Source organism: Pristiophorus japonicus, chromosome 13, assembly GCF_044704955.1.
Source record: "Pristiophorus japonicus isolate sPriJap1 chromosome 13, sPriJap1.hap1, whole genome shotgun sequence".
Classification (NCBI taxonomy): domain Eukaryota; kingdom Metazoa; phylum Chordata; class Chondrichthyes; family Pristiophoridae; genus Pristiophorus; species Pristiophorus japonicus.
Genome location: NC_091989.1, coordinates 31670953 through 31691938, shown reverse-complemented (window position 1 = coordinate 31691938; position 20986 = coordinate 31670953). Strand labels below are relative to the sequence as shown.

The window sequence follows — 20986 nt, the reverse complement described above, 5'->3', positions numbered from 1 at the left end:
TGCATGATATTAATTTACTTATTGTATTATTCTATACAGGATTTTAGATCACTGAGAAATTTCCATGTAACCAAATGTCAAAATTTAGGAATGAACAGAAATTGTTACAATAGCAAAAGAGCAGGAATTCAATAGGCTATAGAGGCATTACGGCACAGAAGGAGGCCATTCAGCCCATCAAGTTACTATAGCAACATATTCTATGCAAGGAAGTACTGTTAAGAGGCAGAAAGAAGCAACTTGGAAAGCATGGAAGGTGGGCAGTAAGTTGGAAGCGTTTCCTTTCATCACTGGAACCAGCATAAGAATTCAGATAAAATGGTGGGAACAAGTTCCATCTTGCTGCTGCAAGGGTCCTAAATGAAATTAATTTACATGGCCTAAAACAAAACAACCTTATGCCACTAACCCGCCCCCTCAAACTCATTAGCCTACCGTAATACTTGCTAGAGAGTCTCCTAGCCTCTTCCCAGATTCAAAACCTTTGGCTGAAGGTTTGGGGAGGGAATTCAGAACTTAGGGCCTAAGCAGCTGAAGGCTCAGCCGCCACTGGTGGAGCAAAGAAAATAGGGGATGCACGAGAGACCAGAATCAGAGGAACGCAGACATCTTAGAGGGTGTAGGGCGAGAGGGAGTTACAGAGATCGGGAGGGGTGAAGCTATGGAGGGATTTAAAAACAAGGATGAGCATTTTAGAATCAAGGTGTTGGCATTCTGGGAGCCAATGTAGGTCAGCGATCACATGGTGGGGGGGAGGGTGAACAGGACTTGGTGCGAGTTACAATACAGGCAGGAGAGTTTTGGATGAGTTCAATACATTCTAGTGACAAGCATCTAGATCTCACAAGCCCTCAGGATTGATTCCACTGTGGTAGAGAAGTTGCTCTAGGACTTTACACTAAAACAAAACACCCCCGTTGATAGAAAGGTCCATCAGGCCAAAATGTAACAATCTCTGGAACATGAATAGATGCTGTCATGCCAAATAATCCTTTCTCTTTCCCTGAATAGGGGTAGTGATAGCAAATAATACATTATTTCCCTGTTATGCATGCAACCTAGTACCGCCAGCATTTCATAGACATTTATGGCACAGAAGGAGCCCATTCGGCCCATCGTGTCTGCGCCGGTCAAAAAAGAGCCAGCCAGCCGAATCCCACTTTCCAACTCTAGGTCCGTAGCCTGCAGGCTACGGCACTTCAAGTGCATATCCAAGTGCTTTTTAAATGTAATGACGGTTTCTGCCTCTATCACGCTTTCAAGCAGTGCATTTCAGACGCCGCGCCCTCTAGATGAAAGAAGTTCTCAATTCCCCTATATACACCTTCTACCAATTAAGTTAAATCTATGTCCCCTGGTTATTTACCTCTCTGCTAAGGGAAATAGGTGCTCCCTATCCACTCTATCCCTAGGCCCCTCATAATTATCCACTCTATCTAGGCCCCTCATAATCTTATACACCTCAATCAAGTCTCCCCACCAGCCTCCTCTGTGCCAAAGGAAACAACCCCAGCCTATCCAATCTTTCCTCATAGCTAAAATTCTCCAGTCCTGCTAACATCCTCGTAAATCTCCTCTGCACCATCTCTAGTGCAATCATATCTTTCCTGTAATGTGGTGACCAGAACTGTACACAGTACTCAAGCTACGTCATAACTAGTGTTTTATACAGATCTAGCATAACCTCTCTGCTCTTATATTCTGTGCCTCAGCTAATAAAGGGAAGTATCCCATATGCCTTCGTAACCAACTTATCGATCTGTCCTGCTACCTTCGGGGATCTATGGTCATGCACGCCAAGGTTCTGCTGCTCCTCTACACTTCTCAGTATCCTAGGTATCCTACCATTTATTGTGTATTCCCTTGCCTTGTTAGCCTTCCCCAAATGCATTACCTCACACTTCTCCAGATTGAATTCCATTTGCCACTTTTCTGCCCACCTGACCAGTCCATTGATATCTTCCTGCAGTTTTGGGCTGTCCTCACTATCAACCACGTGACCAATTTTTGTATCATCTGCAAATTTCTTAATCATGCCCCCTATATTGTAGTCTAAATTATTGATATATACCACAACAGCAAGGGGCCTAGTACTGAGTCCTGTGGAACCCCATAAAAACAGCTTTCCATTCACAAAAACACCCGTTGACAATTACCCTTTGCTTCCTGCCACTGAACCAATATTGGATCCAAATTGACACTTTCTCTAGGATCTCATGGGCTTTTACATTTTGGGCCATCCTGTCCTGTGAGACCTTGCTAAAGTCCATGTAGACTAAATAAAATGCACTGCCCTCATCGACCCTCCTCAAGAAATTCAACCAAGTTAGTCAGACACGACCTTCCCTTAACAAATCCATGCTGACTGCTCTTAATTAATCCATGACTTTCTAAAATGAAGATTTATACTGTCCCTCAGAACTTATTCCAATAATTTTCCCACCACCGAGGTTAGGCTGACTGGCCTGGAATTACTTGGTCTATCCCTTTCTCCCTTTTTAAACAATGACAATCCTCCAGTCCTCTGGCACCATGTCTGTAGCCAGAGAGGATTGGAAAATGATGGTCAGAGCCTCTGCTATTTCCTCCCTTGCCTCTCTTAGCAGCCTGGGATACATTTCATCTGGGCATGGCGATTTATCCACGTTCAAAGATGCTAAACCTCTTAATACTTCCCCTCTCTCTATGTTTATCCCATCTAATATTTCACACTACTCCTCCTTAACTACAATGTCGGCGTGACACAAATTATTCATTAAGAACCATACACCCAGGTCTTCTGCCGCCACACATAAGTTACTTTTTTGGTCTAGAATAGCCCCTACTCTTTCCTTAGTTATCCTCTTGCTCTTTATGTATTAATAAAACATTTTTGGGGTTTCCTTGATTTTATTTTGAAGATAAGAGTGTAAGAAATTCCTTTGAAAATGCCTCAAGTGCTGGTAAGACCCCTTTCAGACAATTGCAACACAAATGAAATAGCTTTGTCTCATTAGCTTTGTGGAGATTCAGTCAGTGGGCATTAATTTTACAAAAGAGATTTACAAAAAAAATGCTCAACTCCTTTTGAGGTATTAGAAGAATTTCTACAACATCTATATGCAGTTATTTATTATCTTCATATTTTGTAAAATAATTTCTTTATAGCTTAAAACCTAAACAAAGTTAAATGTTGTGATACTCTACCACTTAGTTAAAGAGGTCAAAGTGGTCATGCATAAGCATTTGATAAAGTGCCACACAATAGGCTTGCCAGCAAAGCTAAAGTCCCTGGACTAAAAGCGATAGTGGCAGCATGGATATGAAATTGGCTAAGTAACAGGAAACAGACAGTAGTGGTGAACGGTTGTTTTTCGGTCTGGAGGAAGGTATATATTGGGTGTTCCCCAGGATATATATTAATGACTTGGACTTGGGTGTACAAGGCACAATTTCAAAATTTGCAGATAACACAAAACTTGGAAGTATAGTGAAGTGAGGAAGATAGCGATAGACTCCAAGAGGACATAGACAGGCTGGTGGAATGGGTGGATACGAGGCAGATGAAATTTAACGCAGAAAAATGCGAAGTGATACATTTTGGTAGGAAGAACGAGGAGAGGCAATATAAACTAAAGGGTACAATCCTAAAGGGGGTGCAGAAACAGAGAGACCTGGGCGTGTGTGTACACAATCGTTGAAGGTGGCAGGTCAGGTTGAGAAAGCAGTTAAAAAAGCATACAGGATCTTGGGTTTCACAAATAGAGGCAGAGTACAAAAGCAAGGAAGTTATGATGAATCTTCATAAAACACTGGTTCGGCCTCAATTGGAGTATTGTGTCCAATTCTGGGCACATTAGACGGTTGTGAGGGCCTTAGAGAGGATGCAGAAAAGATTTACAAGAATGGTTCCAGGGATGAGGGACTTCAGTTACGTGGATAGACTGGAGAAGCTGAGGTTGTTCTCCTTCAAGCAGAGAAGGTCGAGAGGAGATCTGATAGAGGTGTTCAAAATCATGAGGGGTCTAGACAGAGAGAATCTGTTTCAATTGGTGGAAGGGTCGAGAACCAGAAGACACAGATTTAAGGTGATTGGCAGAAGAGCCAAAGGCGACACGAGGAAAAACTTTTTTTTTACGCGAGTGGTTAGGAGCTGGAATGCACTGCTTGAAAGGGTGGTGGAGGCAGATTAAACCATGGCTTTCGAAAGGGAATTGGATAAGTACCTGAAGGAAAAAAAATTGTAAGGCTACGGGGAAAGGACAGGGCAGTGGAACTAGCTGAAGTGCTCTTGCAGAGAGCCAGCACGGGCTCGACAGTCCGAATGGCCTCCTTCTGTGCTGTAACTTCAATTAAGTCTCCCCCCCAGCCTCCTCTGTTCCAGAAATCGAAAACAAAGAGGCCAAAAAATACATATATAGAAATAAATAGAACATGGAAACAGACCATTCGAGCCAACTTGTTTACCCTCCCCACGAGCAATGTCCGAATCACATTTACCCACCTTGTTCCCATTACGTCAAAAGATACAACTGTCTGTGCACATATACAGCCTATTAGGTTTCTTCCTCAGAGGACTTCTGCATTAATTTGTAAATGGAAAAACCTTGGGAAACATCTGCCACAAGCTGTGTAATTGGCAATTCCTCATTGCTTACAAGAACTTTAAAGTCTGCTACACTGAGATGGGACTGACACAACCTGGCCCGAACTTCCCACACTATCCTAATTAAGCTCTAATAACAGATGAAAACCAAAGACGATAATTCTACAGGTCCAGTCAGTATTTTTTAGAACATTGGGTCCAATTTTCAAGGATACTGAAAAACCATATTAAAACTGCACTTCAAATTTTGATAAAACAAATGTTTGATCTTATCCCGGCATCACTCTCGCGCCATCAATTCATCAGACAAAAGGCAAAACGTACTTCAGACGAAGGCTTAAAAATCGGAGTATCCATGTTTTAATTGAAAGTAAACGTTTATTCTCCAAATATAAATGTTTCAAAGATCCGTGTTCAATGGGAGACCTTCTGCTCCCTGATTGGAGCACCGCCCCAAGTGATCCTAGATATACCTCCACACACGCTGTGCCCCTGGGATCAGTGGGCCATTACGCTGCCCTCTGGTATGCAGTGTCAAACAGCAGGTTCGCAAAGGTGGATCCCCATCAGGTAAGTTCGTATTCTATTCATATGCCGGCAGCGTACTCCGTAGGTTTGCTGCCGACCGTAAAATCCAGGCCATTACTTCGAGGACTCCGGGGAGCTTCTGACCCATCCTCGGATTTGGATCTTACTTTCTTGTATCTCTCCGCTCCCACTGCTCCGAGATCTCTGCCACTCTGCACCGGCCCTAAAAGCTGGTGGGGGCACTGTCAGCTAAAGGGCCAGCTTTTTCACGCTGAAAATGGGTCTGGGGGCTAGCAGCAGCGGTGCGCACTTTTAGCGCGTCACTACTGCTGCAAGCCCCACACCGCCATGACAATCTATGTTGGGCCAGCCAGTTGAGCCCAAAGCGGCAGCCATTTAATTTTGACGAATGGCCGCCGCAAACCGGCAGTAACGGTCCTTTCCAGGACCGTGAATTTCGGGGCCCTGATCTGTTAATTGTAAGGCTAAAATCAGAAGAAATATTAGGGTGAAAAAAGGTCAGCTGGGCTCAGCAAGCTCATTTTGGGGAAAAAAATCAGTGCAGAATTTCAATTTATTAAACTGTAGTGATTGAAACCAAACAATAAAAGTTTGTTTCATGCAATAACATATGTAAAACATTTGTGTTCATTATTTTATTCTATAACTGTTATTGTATGATAATATTAATCAAAGAATGAAAACTGTAAATAGTGGCATTTTACCTTTGCTGTAGTCAGGGAAAAACAAAGTTAAAGGCTCAAAGCAGCCTGTATTAGGTCGAAATTTTTCCCAGACAATCTCGCTGAGGAATATAACAGTTACATTTTCTTCAGCCTGTGAACAAGACAAAATTGACACGATTAAAATTCACTTTTCACATTTAGTCTAAAAAAGATCTAGTCATTGCTCAAATTATTCCTAAAGAGGAAGGAACATATAGGAGGCACTTTTTGTCCCATTATATACAAGAATCATGCTCAATTTTTTTTAAATATCTATTTTAGTACCAACCTGCAGCCCTTCCAGCAAGGTGTTCCAAACAGCTAGAGGCATGATTTTAGACCGTCTGGAGGGTTCATCATCATCATCATCATAGGCAGTCCCTCGGAATCGAGGAAGACTTGCTTCCACGCCTGAAGTGAGTTCTCTGGTGGCTGAACAATCCAATACGAGAGCCACAGATCCTGTCACAGGTGGGACAGATATTCACTGAGGGAAGGGGTGTGTGGGACTGGTTTACAGCACGCTCCTTCCGCTGCCTGCGCTTAAGCTCTTCACGCTCTCAGCGTTGAGATTCAAAGAGCTCAACGCCCTCCCGGATGCACTTTCTCCACCTAGGGCGGTCTTTGGCCAAGGACTCCCAGGTGTCAGTGGTGATGTCGCACTTTATCAGGGAGGCTTTGAGGGTGTCCTTGTAACGTTTCCGCTGCCCACCTTTGGCTCGTTTGCCGTGAAGGAGCTCCACATAGAGCATTTGCTTAGGGAGTCTCTTGTCTGGCATGCGAACTATGTGGCCTACCCAGCGAAACTGATCGAGTGTGGTCAGTGCTTCAATGCTGGGGATGTTAGCCTGGACGAGGACACTGATGTTAGTGCGCCTGTCCTCCCAGGAGATTTGCAGGATCTTGCGGAGACATCTTTGGTGATTTATCTCCAGCGACTTGGTGTCTTCTGTACATCGTCCAAACCTCTAATCCATACAGGAGGGCGGGTATTACTACAGCGCTGTAGACCATGAGGACTACTGAGGAGTCTGCCACAGGAAAGGAAACTATGAATTGAGGAGACCCTGGAAAACCATGTTACAAGCACTAGAGCAGCTCTTACCCTGATCTGCAGCTTTATTTGTGTTGCTAGCAACGAAGCCATACCATGGGACATGGGATGGTTCCTCATAATTTTGATTAGAGCATACTAAAATGGGGAGATACTCTACCTGAACATGTTCATACCAGTGCTATAATTAAAAGTTTAATATTTTCAAGATTTTCTTCTTTAAAAAAAAATAACTGCCTTCTTCTATTAAGGTACTTAGTTTGTTAGAAACACATACAGGTTGATAAGTCACTAAGACATCAGGCCATTTCATTAAGTACATGCTTCATTCATTAATAAGCCATTCTGAAACCTTGTATATTCAAATCATCCTGTCGTTTATCCTGTTCAGCTTTGGAGTCTACCGCCTTCAAGAGATTTGCCTTCTGCAAATTTAACACATCTGAACTGTGCTTGTGACTCCGATCCCCAGATCATTTATAGATATTAAACAAGAGGTCCCAAAACAGAGCCCTGTGGGACCCGATGTAACATTCTCCCAGGCTGATGACAATCCCTGCAACATTACCCCGTTTCTACCATGCAACCAATTACGTATCCATTTAAAAATATTTCCAGTGAGTCCCGCTTTCTTTATTTTCAGTACCAGCCTTTCCAAAGGTACTGAAATCCAAGTACACTCCTCCTCATACCCTCGAAGAAAAACAGTGAGTTGGAGTGGCAATCCCTCCCCTTCATGAGCCCACATTGGCTATTTATGATTTTATTTCTATCAGGTGCTCTATGATCTTACTTTTAATAAGGGTTTCCATAATGGATGCCAAACTCACTGGTCTGTAGTTTCCTGCTATCTTTTTTTTTTAAAACTAGAAGTGACAGCAGCATTTCTTCAATCTCTAGGCACCTCTCCAGTATTCAGTGTTTTCTGAAAGATTTGTGCCAGTTTCTGCTATTTCCTCCCTTATTTCCTTAAGATCCCTTGGATGCATCTTATCCAGTCCCTGAGATTTAGTCACCTTAAGCTTACACAGCTGTACAACAACTAAGCTGGTAGTAATGTGAACTGTGCCATAGCTTACCTATGCAACACCCTCTAGTTCCCTTTCACGATCACATAAGTTACCTGTTTCCTTCTTGGTAAAAACTGCGGCAAAAACCGTATTTAGCACTTTTGCAATCCTGTGTAGCATCAGTTGACATGCCTTCAGCTGATCCCATTTTGTGGCCCCTCATCTTTCTTGTCCTCGTAATACAAATATAAAATTATCATCCTTCACTTCACTTGACATATTTCAATTCAAAAATGTTCTTTGCCATTTTGATGGCCTTTTTACACTCGCTTGTGGTACTGTATCGGTCTTAATTCTGTGCCATTTTCCTTCATGGCCTTCAGCACTATTAATGTTCCTGTGGGCACAGTCACAATTGGATCAAGTTTCGGGCCACGCCTAGAATGGCGCAGCCCCGCGAGCCACGCCTGATTTCCGCGCTCAAAAGCACGTCAAAAATTTACGGAGTAATTCTCCGGTTCCCTGCTGCTCCTGTCCAGCTCGACGCGGCGTGGCGAAATCTGCGGGGGGGGGGGCCCAAAGCGGGGCGCCAATTCTGAGACTGTAGGGGGGCGGGGCTACATCCGAGATGACGACGCTGGAGCGTGCGCGCATGCGGCAGTGAGACACAGCTTGCTGCCGTCCCGCCCCTGTCCGAATGGCCCGATGCTCCGCCGCAGCTCGAAGGCTACTTGCTGCCGTCGTTGGGCTGCCATCGTTGGACTGACGCCGCCCGTCTCCTGGATGAAAGGCCTAAAGCTCTGCAGCTCGAAGGCTGCTGCTGCTTCACACAGGTAGGAAAATTAATATATCTTTTATTTGCTTTATTTATAATCTTTTATTCAGGATGGCTCTTTATTTGTATAAGTGAGACTGTTGAATGCTTGCAAAATTTAATTACTTCCCTCCCTCTCCCCCCCCCCCCCCCCTCGTGCCCTATGCCTGATTTGTAACCTACGCCTGATTTATAAGTGTACGCAAGGTTTTTCTGAGCGTACAAAAATCTACACTTACTCCATTCTAAGTTAGTTTGGAATAAGTTTTCACTGCCTAAACTTACAAAACAGGCATAAGTAGCCGGATACGCCCCCTTTTGAAAAAAAAAATCTGTTCCAAAATGAAACTGTTCTACTTGAACTGGAGCAAACTAAATGCCAAGAATTGCAATTTCTAAGATACTCCATTCTAAACTAGTTGCTCCAAAAAAATAGGAGCAACTCAGGCCGAAACTTGGCCCCCCCAACCTGCGAGAGAACAGCTCTGCAGGTCGGGCTATAAAAGAGCTGGAGCGGCGTACCACTTCAACCTCCAGCGCGAGCTGCTCCAAGTGTGCGATGATTTTGAGATGGGCGACTGGGTGACATCGTCAAAACCCTGGTCGCCATTTTAGAGTGTGGGCAGGAATATCAGCAGGGCCCAGATACAGAGGAGTGGGAAGGTCGGGGCGGATGAGTGGCGAGTGTTTGTAGCGAGATGCGGTGAATGTCTATTGCGAAGGAGCGGCCAGAGATCGTGGCGGAGGTGCGACAGATGAGGGTACAGGGCCCAGAGAGCCGAGGGCCCAGGGCAGCACAGGCCAGTCCACACTGCGATGTGTGCATGCTAGGTCCGTGCAGCAGAGCTGGTCTCCAGTTGTCTTGGCCAAGCCTTGCCACTGGACCAAAACCTAGCTCTGTCAAGCCCATGTGATGGTTGGTGTGCAACGGTCACCACACGTTAAAAAAAAATTCACGCACCGGCATCTTCCACCCCGTCAACTGTAGTTCAGGATTGGAACATCGGGTCCTTCATTGAAATACCTTTGAACTTGTGGAAGCAAGTCATCCTCGTTCGAGGGACCGCCTATGATGATGATGATACAATGGATGAGGTTCAGATTGGGCAGCTCAGCAGTTGGCAATTGTTCAGATAATGAATATATACAATAAATATCAACACATGATATTAAATACCAATTAATCCACTCAGTTCCTTGTTATACGATAGAAAGGCATTTATCCAACTACTGGCCCTACCACTGAGGGCTGTGCCTTCAGATGTCTAGGTCCTACTCTAAAATTCTCTGCCTCTACATTAGAGATGGCCAATAAATGCTGGCCTTGCCAGTGACACCCATATCCTGTGAATGAAATGTGTAAAAAAAACACCTCCTTCCTTAAAACCTATTGCTTTGACCATGCTTTTGATCATCCTTCCTAATATCGCCACCTTTGGCTCACCTTCCATTTTTCACTGATTAAGCCTCTAAAATGCCTCAGGAATGTTTCTCTAAATTAAAGGCACTTTATAAATGCGTGCTGTTGTTGTACTTATCCAAACTGGCTGTGCATCTCAGTATACCCTGTATGCATAATTATTTCACCAATGTATATAATTTCTTATGGCGAGATAATAACCTTCAATCCAAAAATCCTTGGAATTCATAGAACCTTACAGCACAAAAGAAGGCCATTCAGACCATTGTGCCTGTGCTGGCTCTTTGAAAGCGCTACCCAATTAGTCCCAATCTTCTACTCTTTCCCCATAGCCCTGCAAATTTTTCTCTTTCAAGCATATATCTAATTCCTCGTTGAAAATTACGATTCAAACTGCTTCCACCATCTTTTCAGGCATCTTTTCAATTAATACATCATCAGTTACTTTAATCATTAAGTTATCCAAACAATGTTATATTATCACCATTCCCAGGATTAGAATTTTTGCACCATCAGTTGTGGCATACATACTAAGCTAAAAACAAAATATAGACACGCGAAGTTCAAAATAACTCCTACTATACTGATTCTGATAACCACCTAAAGTACTGGTCAGATGACAATATTGAGCTGGCTCCCAGTGTAAAATCCATGCAATCCAATGCAGAGCTTGACACACATTGCAACCATTTATATAAGAACATAAGAAATAGGAGGAGTTGGCCATACGGCCCCTCGAGCCTGCTCCGCCATTCAACAAGATCATGGCTGATCTGATTATGGACTCAGCTCCACTTCCCCGCCCACTCCGCATAACCCCTTATACACTTTTGTTTCTTATCATTTAAGAAACTGTCTATTTCTGTCTTAAATGTATTCAATGTCCCAGCTTCCACAGCTCTCTGAGGCAGCGAATTCCACAGATTTACAACCCTCTGAGAGAAGAAATTTCTCCTCATCTCTGTTTTAAATAGACGGCCCTTTATTCTAAGATCATGCCCTCTAGTTCTGGTCTCCCCCATCAGTGGAAACATCCTCTCTGCATTCACCTTGTCAAGCCCCCTCATAATCTTATACATTTCGATAAGATCACCTCTCATTCTTCTGAATTCCAATGAGTAGAGGCCCAACCTACTCAACCTTTCCTCATAAGTCAACCCCTTCATCCCCAGAATCAACCTAGTGAACCTTCTCTGAACTGCCTCCAAAGCAAGTATATCCTTTCGTAAATATGGAAACCAAAACTGCACGCAGTATTCCAGGTGTGGCCTCACCAATACCCTGTATAGCTGTAGCAAGACTTCCCTGCTTTTATACTCCATCCCCTTTGCAATAAAGGCCAAGATTCCATTGGCCTTCCTGATCACTTGCTGTACCTGCATACTATCCCCCAGGTCCCGCTGTACTGCAGCACTTTGCAATCTTTCTCCATTTCAATATTAACTTGCTCTTTGATTTTTTTCTGCCAACATTATACTCCATCTGCCAAATGTTTGCCCACTCACTTAGCCTGTCAATGTACTTTTGCAGATTTTTTGTGTCCTCCTCACACATTGCTTTTCCTCCCATCTTTGTATCGTCAGCAAACTTGGTTACATTACACTCAGTCCCTTCTTCCAAGTCGTTAATATAGATTGTAAATAGTTGGGGTCCCAGCATTGATCCGTGCGGCACCCCACTTGTTACTGGTTGCCAACCAGAGAATGAATCATTTATCCCGACTCTCTGTTCTCTATCCATGCTAATATATTACCCCCAACCCGTGAACTTTTTCTTGTGCAGTAACCTTTTATGTGGCACCTTGTCAAATGCCTTCTGGAAGTCCAAATACACCACATCCACTGGTTCCCCTTTATCCACCCTGTTCGTTACATCCTAAAAGAACTCCAGTAAATTTGTCAAACATGACTTCCCCTTCATAAATTCATGACGACTCTGCCTGACCGAATTTTGCTTTTCCAAATGTCCTGCTACTGCTTCTTTAATAATGGACTCCATCATTTTCCCAACCACAGATGTTAGGCTAACTGGTCTATAGTTTACTGCTTTTTGTCTGCCTCCTTTTTTTAAATAGGGACGTTAAATTTGCAGTTTTCCAATCTGCTGGGACTTCCGCAGAATCCAGGGAATTTTGGTAAATTACAACCATGCATCCACAATTCCTCTAAGACTTCAAGTTGATTTTTTTGAGTCAGTAAGAGGTTTACACCCAGGTTATATTGACCACACAAGCTGAACACTCCAGCTCTTTCTCAAATACAATGCACCGCTACATGTGCACAGTACTTAAACAGTGGTGCTCTGAGCTTCAGAGGAAGCCAGAGCACTTGATTGTGTCCAGAACAAAGAAACATTATTCAATGTACCTAACTTGTACCAACAAGTTAACAGTTACAACAACAACAATATCTTGCAGTTATATAGTGTCTTTAAGGTCGTAAAACATCCCAAGGTGCTACACAGGAGTGCAATCAATCAAAATTTGAGCCACATCAGAGATATTAAATAAGTGACCAACCAAAAGTTTGGTCAAAGAGGCAGGTTTTAAGCAGCAACTTAAAAGGGGGAGAGAAAGGTAGAAAGGTTTAGAGAGGGAATTCTAGAGCTTAGGGCACAGGCAGCTGAAGGGACGGTCATTAATGGTGCAGCAAAGAAAATTGGGGATGCGCAAGAGGCCAGAATTGGAGGAGTGCAGAGATCTTGTAGGGTTGAGAAGGTTTCAGAGGGACGAGGCCATAAAAATCTAGGCATTGCCAGACCGGGAGCCAATGTAGGTCAGCGAGATCATCATAGGCAGGCCCTCGAAATCGATGAAGACTTGCTTCCACTCTAAAAGTGAGTTCTTAGGTGACTGAACAGTCCAATACAGGAATTACAGTCTCTGTCACAGGTGGGACAGACAGTGGTTGAAGGAAAGGGTGGGTGGGACTGGTTTGCCGCACGCTCCTTCCGCTGCCTGCGCTTATTTTCTGCATACTCTCGGCGACGAGACTCGAGGTGCTCAGCGCCCTCCCGGATGTTCTTCCTCCATTTAGAGCGGTCTTTGGCCAGGGACTCCCAGGTGTCAGTGGGGATGTTGCATTTTATCAAGGAGGCTTTGAGGGTGTCCTTGAAACATTTCCTCTGCCCACCTGGGGCTTGCTTGCTGTGTAGGAGTTCAGAGTAGAGCCTTGGGAGTCTTGTGTCAGGCATGCGAACAATGTGGCCCGCCCAACGGAGTTGGTCGAGTGTGGTCAGTACTTCGATGCTGACCTGATCGAGAATACTAACGTTGGTGCGTCTGTCCTCCCAGGGGTTTTGCAGGATCTTACGGAGACATCATTGGTGGTATTTCTCCAGCGAGTTGAGGTGTTTACGGTATATGGTCCATGTCTCTGAGCCATACAGGAGGGCAGGTATCACTACAGCCCTGTAGACCATAACCTTGCTGGCAGATTTGAGGGCCTGATCTTCGAACACTCTCTTCCTCAGGCGGCAGAAGGCAACACTAGCGCACTGGAGGCGGAGTTGAACCACGTCGTCGATGTCTGCCCTTGCTGATAATAGGCTCCCGAGGTATGGAAAGTGGTCCACGTTGTCCAGGGCCACGCCATGAATCTTGATGACTGGGGGGACAGTGCTATGTGGCGGGGTCAGGTTGGTGGAGGACCTTTGTCTTATGGATGTTTAGTGAAAGGCCCATGCTTTTGTACACCTCAGTGAAGATGTTGACTATGACTTCGAGTTCAGTCTCTGAATGCGCGCAGATGCAAGCGTCGTCTGTGTACTGTAGTCCGATGACAGAGGTTAGGGCGATCTTGGATCTGGCCTGGAAACGATGAAGGTTGAACAGATTCCCACTGGTTCTGTAGTTTAGCTCCACTCCAGCGGAGAGCTTGTCGAGTGGGAGGTGGATCATTGCAGCAAGCAAGATCGAGAAGAGGGTTGGCAAGATGACGCAGCCCTGCTTGACCCCGGTCCGGATGTGGATTGTGTCTGTGATGGATCCGTTGGTCAGGATCACTACTCGCATGTCGTCGTGGAGCAGGCAGAGGATGGTGACAAACTTCTGGGGTCAGCGAGAACAGGGGTAATGGATGAATGGAACTTGATGCGAGTTAGGATATAGGCAGCAGAGTTTTGGATGAGCTCAAATTTACAGAGGGTGCAAGTATGGAGGCCAACAAGGATACTTACATGGAAAATGAGTAATTAGAAAGACCATCTGTACCACAAATACATTATACATTGATTTATATAAATTCTAAAAATGCAAATTGTAAAAGGGCAGAAACAAGTTCCCCTTTTAAAGTGGCCATTTTGAAATTCTTTAAATTGAAAGTCTTCCTTGAAAAATCCAGTGTAATATCTTAAATCCATATAAAAGTATTGTCTAGTATATTCTTGCAATCTCAGGTTCAGACTCCTGCATTCTAAAAAATATTTTTCAAATGTTATGGAAATTTTTTGATTGCTCCAGAACAATTTCCATTTTTTTTAATGGGATTGCTCTGCGATGGTTGGAAGACTCATCTTGTTGGACCATGTAAGCTACCAAGTTTTTAATGGTACAGACTGCTATACATTAAAATAGCTTACTTAGATTAGTATTCCACTTTCACCATACATGCTGGTTGATAACTGCAAATAGGAGAGAGAGAAGGCCATACAGCATAAGCAGCACAAAGGTACCAAATGTCTACTGAAATAAAAAATATTCAGGTATTTCTCAAAAGTCATTAAAAATTTGATTTAAGCGACATCAGTGATAAACACTTCTGAATGTTCAGTAATCTTATCAAGATATTTTCAGGCTATTTGAAGAGCCTAACCATCAATGCAAAGGACAGCTGTGTGGTCCTAAATAACAGAATGCGCAGTGTTGCACTTACTCACTTTAATGGAAATCTGTCAGCTCGATTACTGGGGTCACATAAAACAGTTAGTTGTATGTGACACTCTGGATCAGGCACCGAGTAACTGCAGAATAGAGTAGTTTATCAATTCTGAAACATACATTTCTTATAAACCTTGTAGCATAATAAATAGCCTTTTATTAACACTCTGAAGTTCAAGAGCTGAATTTGAGAAACAAACTTTAACATACCATACTTTCAGAAAAACGCTTTGGAAAACATAGGATGTTTGTGCTTAGTTTCTACATAAATAGGTAGTACATTATCTTGAATTGCCTGAGATAGATTCACCATCTCAGATATACTGCTAAATCCAAGGAGGATATTCCAGTGTTTCAAACCAAATTGCTAGACCCTACATTAAAAAAAGCTCTCTTCCCACTAAGTGTTGCTTCACCTGTGAGCCTTGTCCTCCTCACATAATTTAAAGTCATTTTTCCATACTGCTAATTATCTTGTATACTTCTATAAGATCACCTCTTAAATGTTTCCTTTCATAGCTGAAAAGTCCAAGTTTCTTCAATCTTTCCTCATAACCCAGACCTCTACAAGGGATCAGCCTGGTGGTTCTACAAGCCACTTCCTCCAATCCTTGTGTCTCAAATGATCCGAACTGGACACTGTACTTACTATATGGTCTTACCAGAGCACTGTACAGTTTGATCATGTCTTCCTCACTTGCATTCTATTGTTCTGGCTGTATAATTCAACATTCTATTGTTTTTTTGTTGATTGTTGCTCTGTATTAGTTGAGCATGTTGAATGTCAAGTCCTCGGGTCTCTTTCAACATCATTCTTGGCTATTTCAACATCATTCATGGAGTACATGTCTTATCTATTTTTCTATGTGCAGTACTTTACATTTCCCTGCATTAAACTTCAAGTGTCATTGTTCTGCCCACTTACATATTTTATCCAACTTCAGAGAATCATGGCATGATACAGCATAAGAGGCCGCCATTTGCCACTCCGAAACTCTTTCCCCATAGCCCAGAAAATATTTCAACTTCAATTATTTATCCAGTTCCTTTTTGCAAGTTATTATTGAATCTGCCATGTCGCAATAGCCAGAGCAAATAGGGCTTTGGGGTGTATCCGTAGGACATTTGAGTACAAGACGAGGCATACTGTTTTGTCCTTGTACAAGACCTCAGTCAGGTCGCACTTGGAATACTGTGTCCAGTTTTGGTCTCCTCACATCATGGGTGATATAAAGGCTCTGGAAAGGGTGCAGAGGAGAGCCACTAGACTAATTCCAAGTCTAAAGCATCTTAGTTATCAAGATAGGTAAAAAGAGTTGGGACTCTATTCCTTAGAGCAGCGTAGACTATGGGGGGATCTAATTGAGGTTTATAAGATAATGAAGGGAATAGACAATGTTCCAGCTGACAGTATATTTCAATTAAATAGGTTATGCAGGACCACGGGTTACAAATTTAAGTTGTATAGGGCTAGATCTAGGTTAGACGTCAGGAGGTGGTTCTTTTCCCAGAGAATAGTAGACCACTGGAACAAGCTGCCGTTTCTTGAGGTGGATGCAGACACGCTGAATTTCTTCAAGCAAAAGCTAGATTTGTTTCTGGCTGGGGCGAAGATCACCTCCTACAGAAGGTTGGTACTGCAGGGAATTCAAGGCCAGAGTGATCTCCTGGACAATTTTCGATCGCCTAGATGGGTCAAAGAGGAATTATCCAGATTTTCCCCCCTCAAATTAGCCTCGGTTTTTGATCTGTTTTTTTGCCTCTCCCAGGAGATCACATGTTTTCGGGTGGGGAGGAGTGTACATGTTGTGATTCACAAAGTATCGCAATTGTGTGGGACAGGCTCGATGGACCAGATGGTCTTTACCAGTCCGTCATTGTTCGTATGCTTCCACCACCCTTTCAGACAGTGTAATCCAGAACATAGCAAGTCACTATGTAAATGTTATTCCCCTTATGTCGCCTCTGGTTCTTAACTCAGTGTCCTCTGGTTATACTGACCCTTCTGCCACTGGAAACAGTTTTTCCTTATTTACTTTATCAAAACCCTTCATGATTTTGAACACCTCTATCAAATCTCCCCTTAACCTTCTCTGCTCCAAGGAGAACAACCCCAGCTTCTCCAGTCTCTCCACACAAGTAAAGCCTTTCATCCCTGATACCATTCGAGTAAATCTCCTCTGCACCCTCTCCAAGGCCTTTACAGCTTTCCTAAAGTCTGGTGCCCAGAAATGGCCACAATACTCCAGCTGGAGCCTAACTAGTGTTTTATAAACATTTAGCATAACTTCCTTGCTTTTGTACTCTATGCCACTATTTATAAAGCCAAGGATCTTGTATTCCTTTTTAACAGCCTTCTCAACTTGTCCTCCTACCTTCAAAGACTTGCGTACATACACCTCCAGGTCTCTGTCCCTCCACCACCTTTAAAATTGTACCATTTAGTTTATTTTGCCTCTCCTCATTCTTCCCACCAAAATGAATCAGTTCAGACATCTCTACGTTAAATTTCATCTGCCATGTGCCCATTTCCCCAGTCTATGTCCTCCTGAAGCCTGAAGATAGGAGGTTACTATCCTCTTCACTGTTTGCTACATTTCCACGATTTGTCTCATCTGCAAATTCTGATCTGTATACATACCCAAGTCCAGGTCATAAATCAAAAAAAGCAAAAAAAACAAAAAAGGCTATTTGCCGCTCCCAGGAGATCACATGGTTTTGGGAGGGGTATAGTGTATATGTTATGATACACAAGGTACACAACTGTGTGGGACAGGTTCGGTGGATCAGATGGTCTTTACCTATCCATCATTGTTCGTATGTTCGCAGTAGTCCCAACACCGACCCCTGAAAGATACCACTGCACGCTTCCCTCCAGTTTGAAAAACAACCGTTCACCATTATTCTCTGCATTCTGCCCCTTAGCCAATCACATAGGATCACGTAGAATATACGACACAGAAACAGGCCATTCAGCCCAACCAGTCCATGCTGGTGTTTATTTTCCACTCGAGCCACCTCCCTTCTTTCCTCATCTAAATCTATCACCATAACCCTCTATTCCCTTCTCCCTCATATGCTTGTCTAGTCTCCCCTTAAATGCATCGATACTATTCGCTTCAACCACTCCCTGTGGTAGAGTTCCACATTCTCACCACTCTTTGGATAAAGACCTCTAACAAGAACCTATTTTTTTCTACTGTACTTTTACCCATTCTCTGATACTTTTTCACAATGATTCAGAAACCTTCTAAATATATTTTTGGTTTTACATGCAATAACTGATTCCTGCAATTTTGAGAAAACACAAATAGTCACTCATTAAAATGAAAAGAAACATTCCCTGTGGCGCTGGAGAAATGAAATACTGCCAGTCCACATCAGTGGGGGGAGCAGACAAACTCCTGCCATTAGCTATTTAATTAGGGGGCTTGGCATCAAAATACTATTCTTGAGTAATTTTTAAAGAATAATACATTCAAAGAATAGTCATTTTAAAAATTAGAGTCAACCCTTTCACTGAAGAAAGTTATTAAGATGTTTATATACAGTAGATTAAATGCAAAGTGTAATGCACAGTTCCCAGGATGCCCACTTCTCAATGCATCTAATGGGATGAGAGAAGTAAATCACATATAAAGCTTGATTTTAAAAAGCATTTCTTAAAATCATGTGGATGGGACAGATGATAGTTTCAAGCAAACTTTAAAAATATATATACATTTTAGTATTTTTGCACCTTCACTCTGATCTCACTGTCCAGAGACCTGACTACATCAATGCTGCTCTACAACTAGCCAGTAGGAGTGTAAGCATGGCTTGGGAAGCCTAACATTACAATTTTTCTCTCTCAGTGCGAAGCCATCTATCAGATCCCTGCTTTGTAATTTCCTACAGCAGTTTGGCCAAAATCAAGAACTCACTGTGTACAGAATTGAGGCCCATTCTATTGCTCTTTGGAGCTCTAATGTAACGTATCCAGTGAATTCATGTTCAAAATCAACCCAGTTATCATGAGGAGAAAGGCATTTACTAAATTTGTTAAAATCCTGTTGAGTTTTAAGAACATCATTTTGTTCTTGATAAAAACAACTTGCATTTATACAGCGTCTTTAATGTAGTAAAACATCCCAAGGTGCTTCACAGGAGCATTATCAAACAAAATGTAACACCGAGTCACATAAGCAGGTATTAGGACAGGTGACCAACCAAAAGCTTGGTCAGAGAGACAGGTTTTAAGGAGCGTATGAAGGAGGCGAGATAAAGAGGCAGAGAGGTTTAGGGAAGGAATTCCAAACCTTAAGGCCTAGACTGTTGAAGGCACGGCCACCAATGGTGGAGCAAAGAAAACTGGTGCTGCGCAAAAGGCCAGATTGGAGGATCGCAGAGATCTCGAATGGTTGCAGGATTGGAGGTTACAGAAATACGATGGGGCAAGGTCATGGACGGATTTGAAAACAAGGATGAGAATTTTAAAACTGAGGCCTTGCCAGACCGGGAACCAATGTAGATCAGCGAACGCAGAGGTGATGGGTGAACAGACCTTGGTGTGAGTTAAGACATGGGCAACCAAGTTTTGGATGAGCTCAAGTGTACGGAGGGTCCAAGGGGGGAGGCCGGCAAAGAGAGCATTGGAATAGTCAAGTCTAGAGGTAACAGGCATGGGTTTCAGCAACAGATCAGTTACAGCAGGGGGCAGAGACAGGTGATGCTATGGAGACGGAAGTAGATCATGGTGATGGAGAGGATATGAGGTCAGAAGCTCAGCTCAGGGTCAAATAGGACGTCAAGGTTGTTAACAGTCTGATTCAGCCTGAGACAGTGGCCAGGGAGAGGGACGGAGTCAGTGGCCAAGGAACAGATTTTTTTGGCGGGGACTGAAGACAATGGCTTTGGTCTTCCAATAGACAATAAAATAAACTACCCAATCATGAATTATGTCCTATCAACATAATTTTCTATGAAAAATATTCTGCGCGCAATTCTTCAAAAGTAATTAAGTAAGTTTCCAGAATATCTATCAATTTTCAATAAATGAGTTTGTGTATCAGCACTGCAGCAGATATTCTCCCTCTGCCTGTCCAAAGCTGCAGTAATTCTGAAACAATTATTCTTTATGGCAGTTGTTGTTTCCTGGTCCTGACCTGTACAAGTCTTCAGTCATACTTGCCCAAACAACAGGACAAGGATAAAATTATGTAGTTTGTAGAAATGTACCTGCACTTAGTTTTGAAAGTGCTAAATGTTTTACTTCTATGTTTAAAGACTCCAGGATTTGCATATAGGAAGAAATTTACTGTCACCATGATAGCACCTCATTAATGGATGCACCATGTCAGCTGAGCAGTTCTCCTCTTGTCGTCAGCCCGGAAATGGTAGGTCTTCAGCAGGCTGCTGGTATGGAGGATCAGAGATATCTCCTCACAAGTAAGGGAATGTACTTCGCTCGGCAGCAAAATTAGCAAGCTTTCTTTTAAATATTTATAATGAGTATCCCCAACATGGTCAGTGCAAAGCATTCATCTTTTTTATTGTACTGTTATTTTTACTAGCAAGATAAATTCAAGGCTTTGAAATAATACTTTAAGAAATGAAGAAGAGTGCAATGGTGATTGTTTCAAGAAATTACAATAGCCATTAAGAAGCTTGCTACATACCAATTCTTGGAACCTCAGGAATCCTGGCAGCAGATTTGCATCCATTTCCCTTAACTGTTCCGCTTTGTCCAACACCTTGAAATAAGATATATTTAATTATTTCATGTAACACTTCCCGTGTGTCAATACTAATCCTTTATTTGCATCTTCCACCCCTGACATTGTATAAGTATGCAATTTTCAAAATATATTTTTATAAAAATGTAATGCTCTTTCTGTTGCCAAGCTGAAAATATTTGTAACATCTTAACCAACTGGGAGGAGTTACTGACTTGTCACCAAAGGTTCATGTGTAATGTGAGGTCATTAGGGAAATA

At 42.9% G+C, this 20986-nt stretch overlaps 1 protein-coding gene across 4 annotated transcripts in view; it reads right to left on the bottom strand.

Moving 5' to 3' along the window:
• orc5 (origin recognition complex, subunit 5) overlaps positions 1-20986 on the bottom strand; it is a 126088-nt gene that overhangs the window by 95693 nt on the left and 9409 nt on the right. For all 4 annotated transcript variants that reach the window (XM_070896614.1, XM_070896615.1, XM_070896618.1 and 1 more), the window contains 2 exons: positions 20670-20744; positions 5839-5950 (listed from right to left, as the gene is read on the bottom strand). In XM_070896614.1, coding sequence (XP_070752715.1) covers positions 5839-5950; positions 20670-20744 — 187 coding nt within the window. The remainder of the gene's footprint in view (positions 1-5838; positions 5951-20669; positions 20745-20986) is intronic.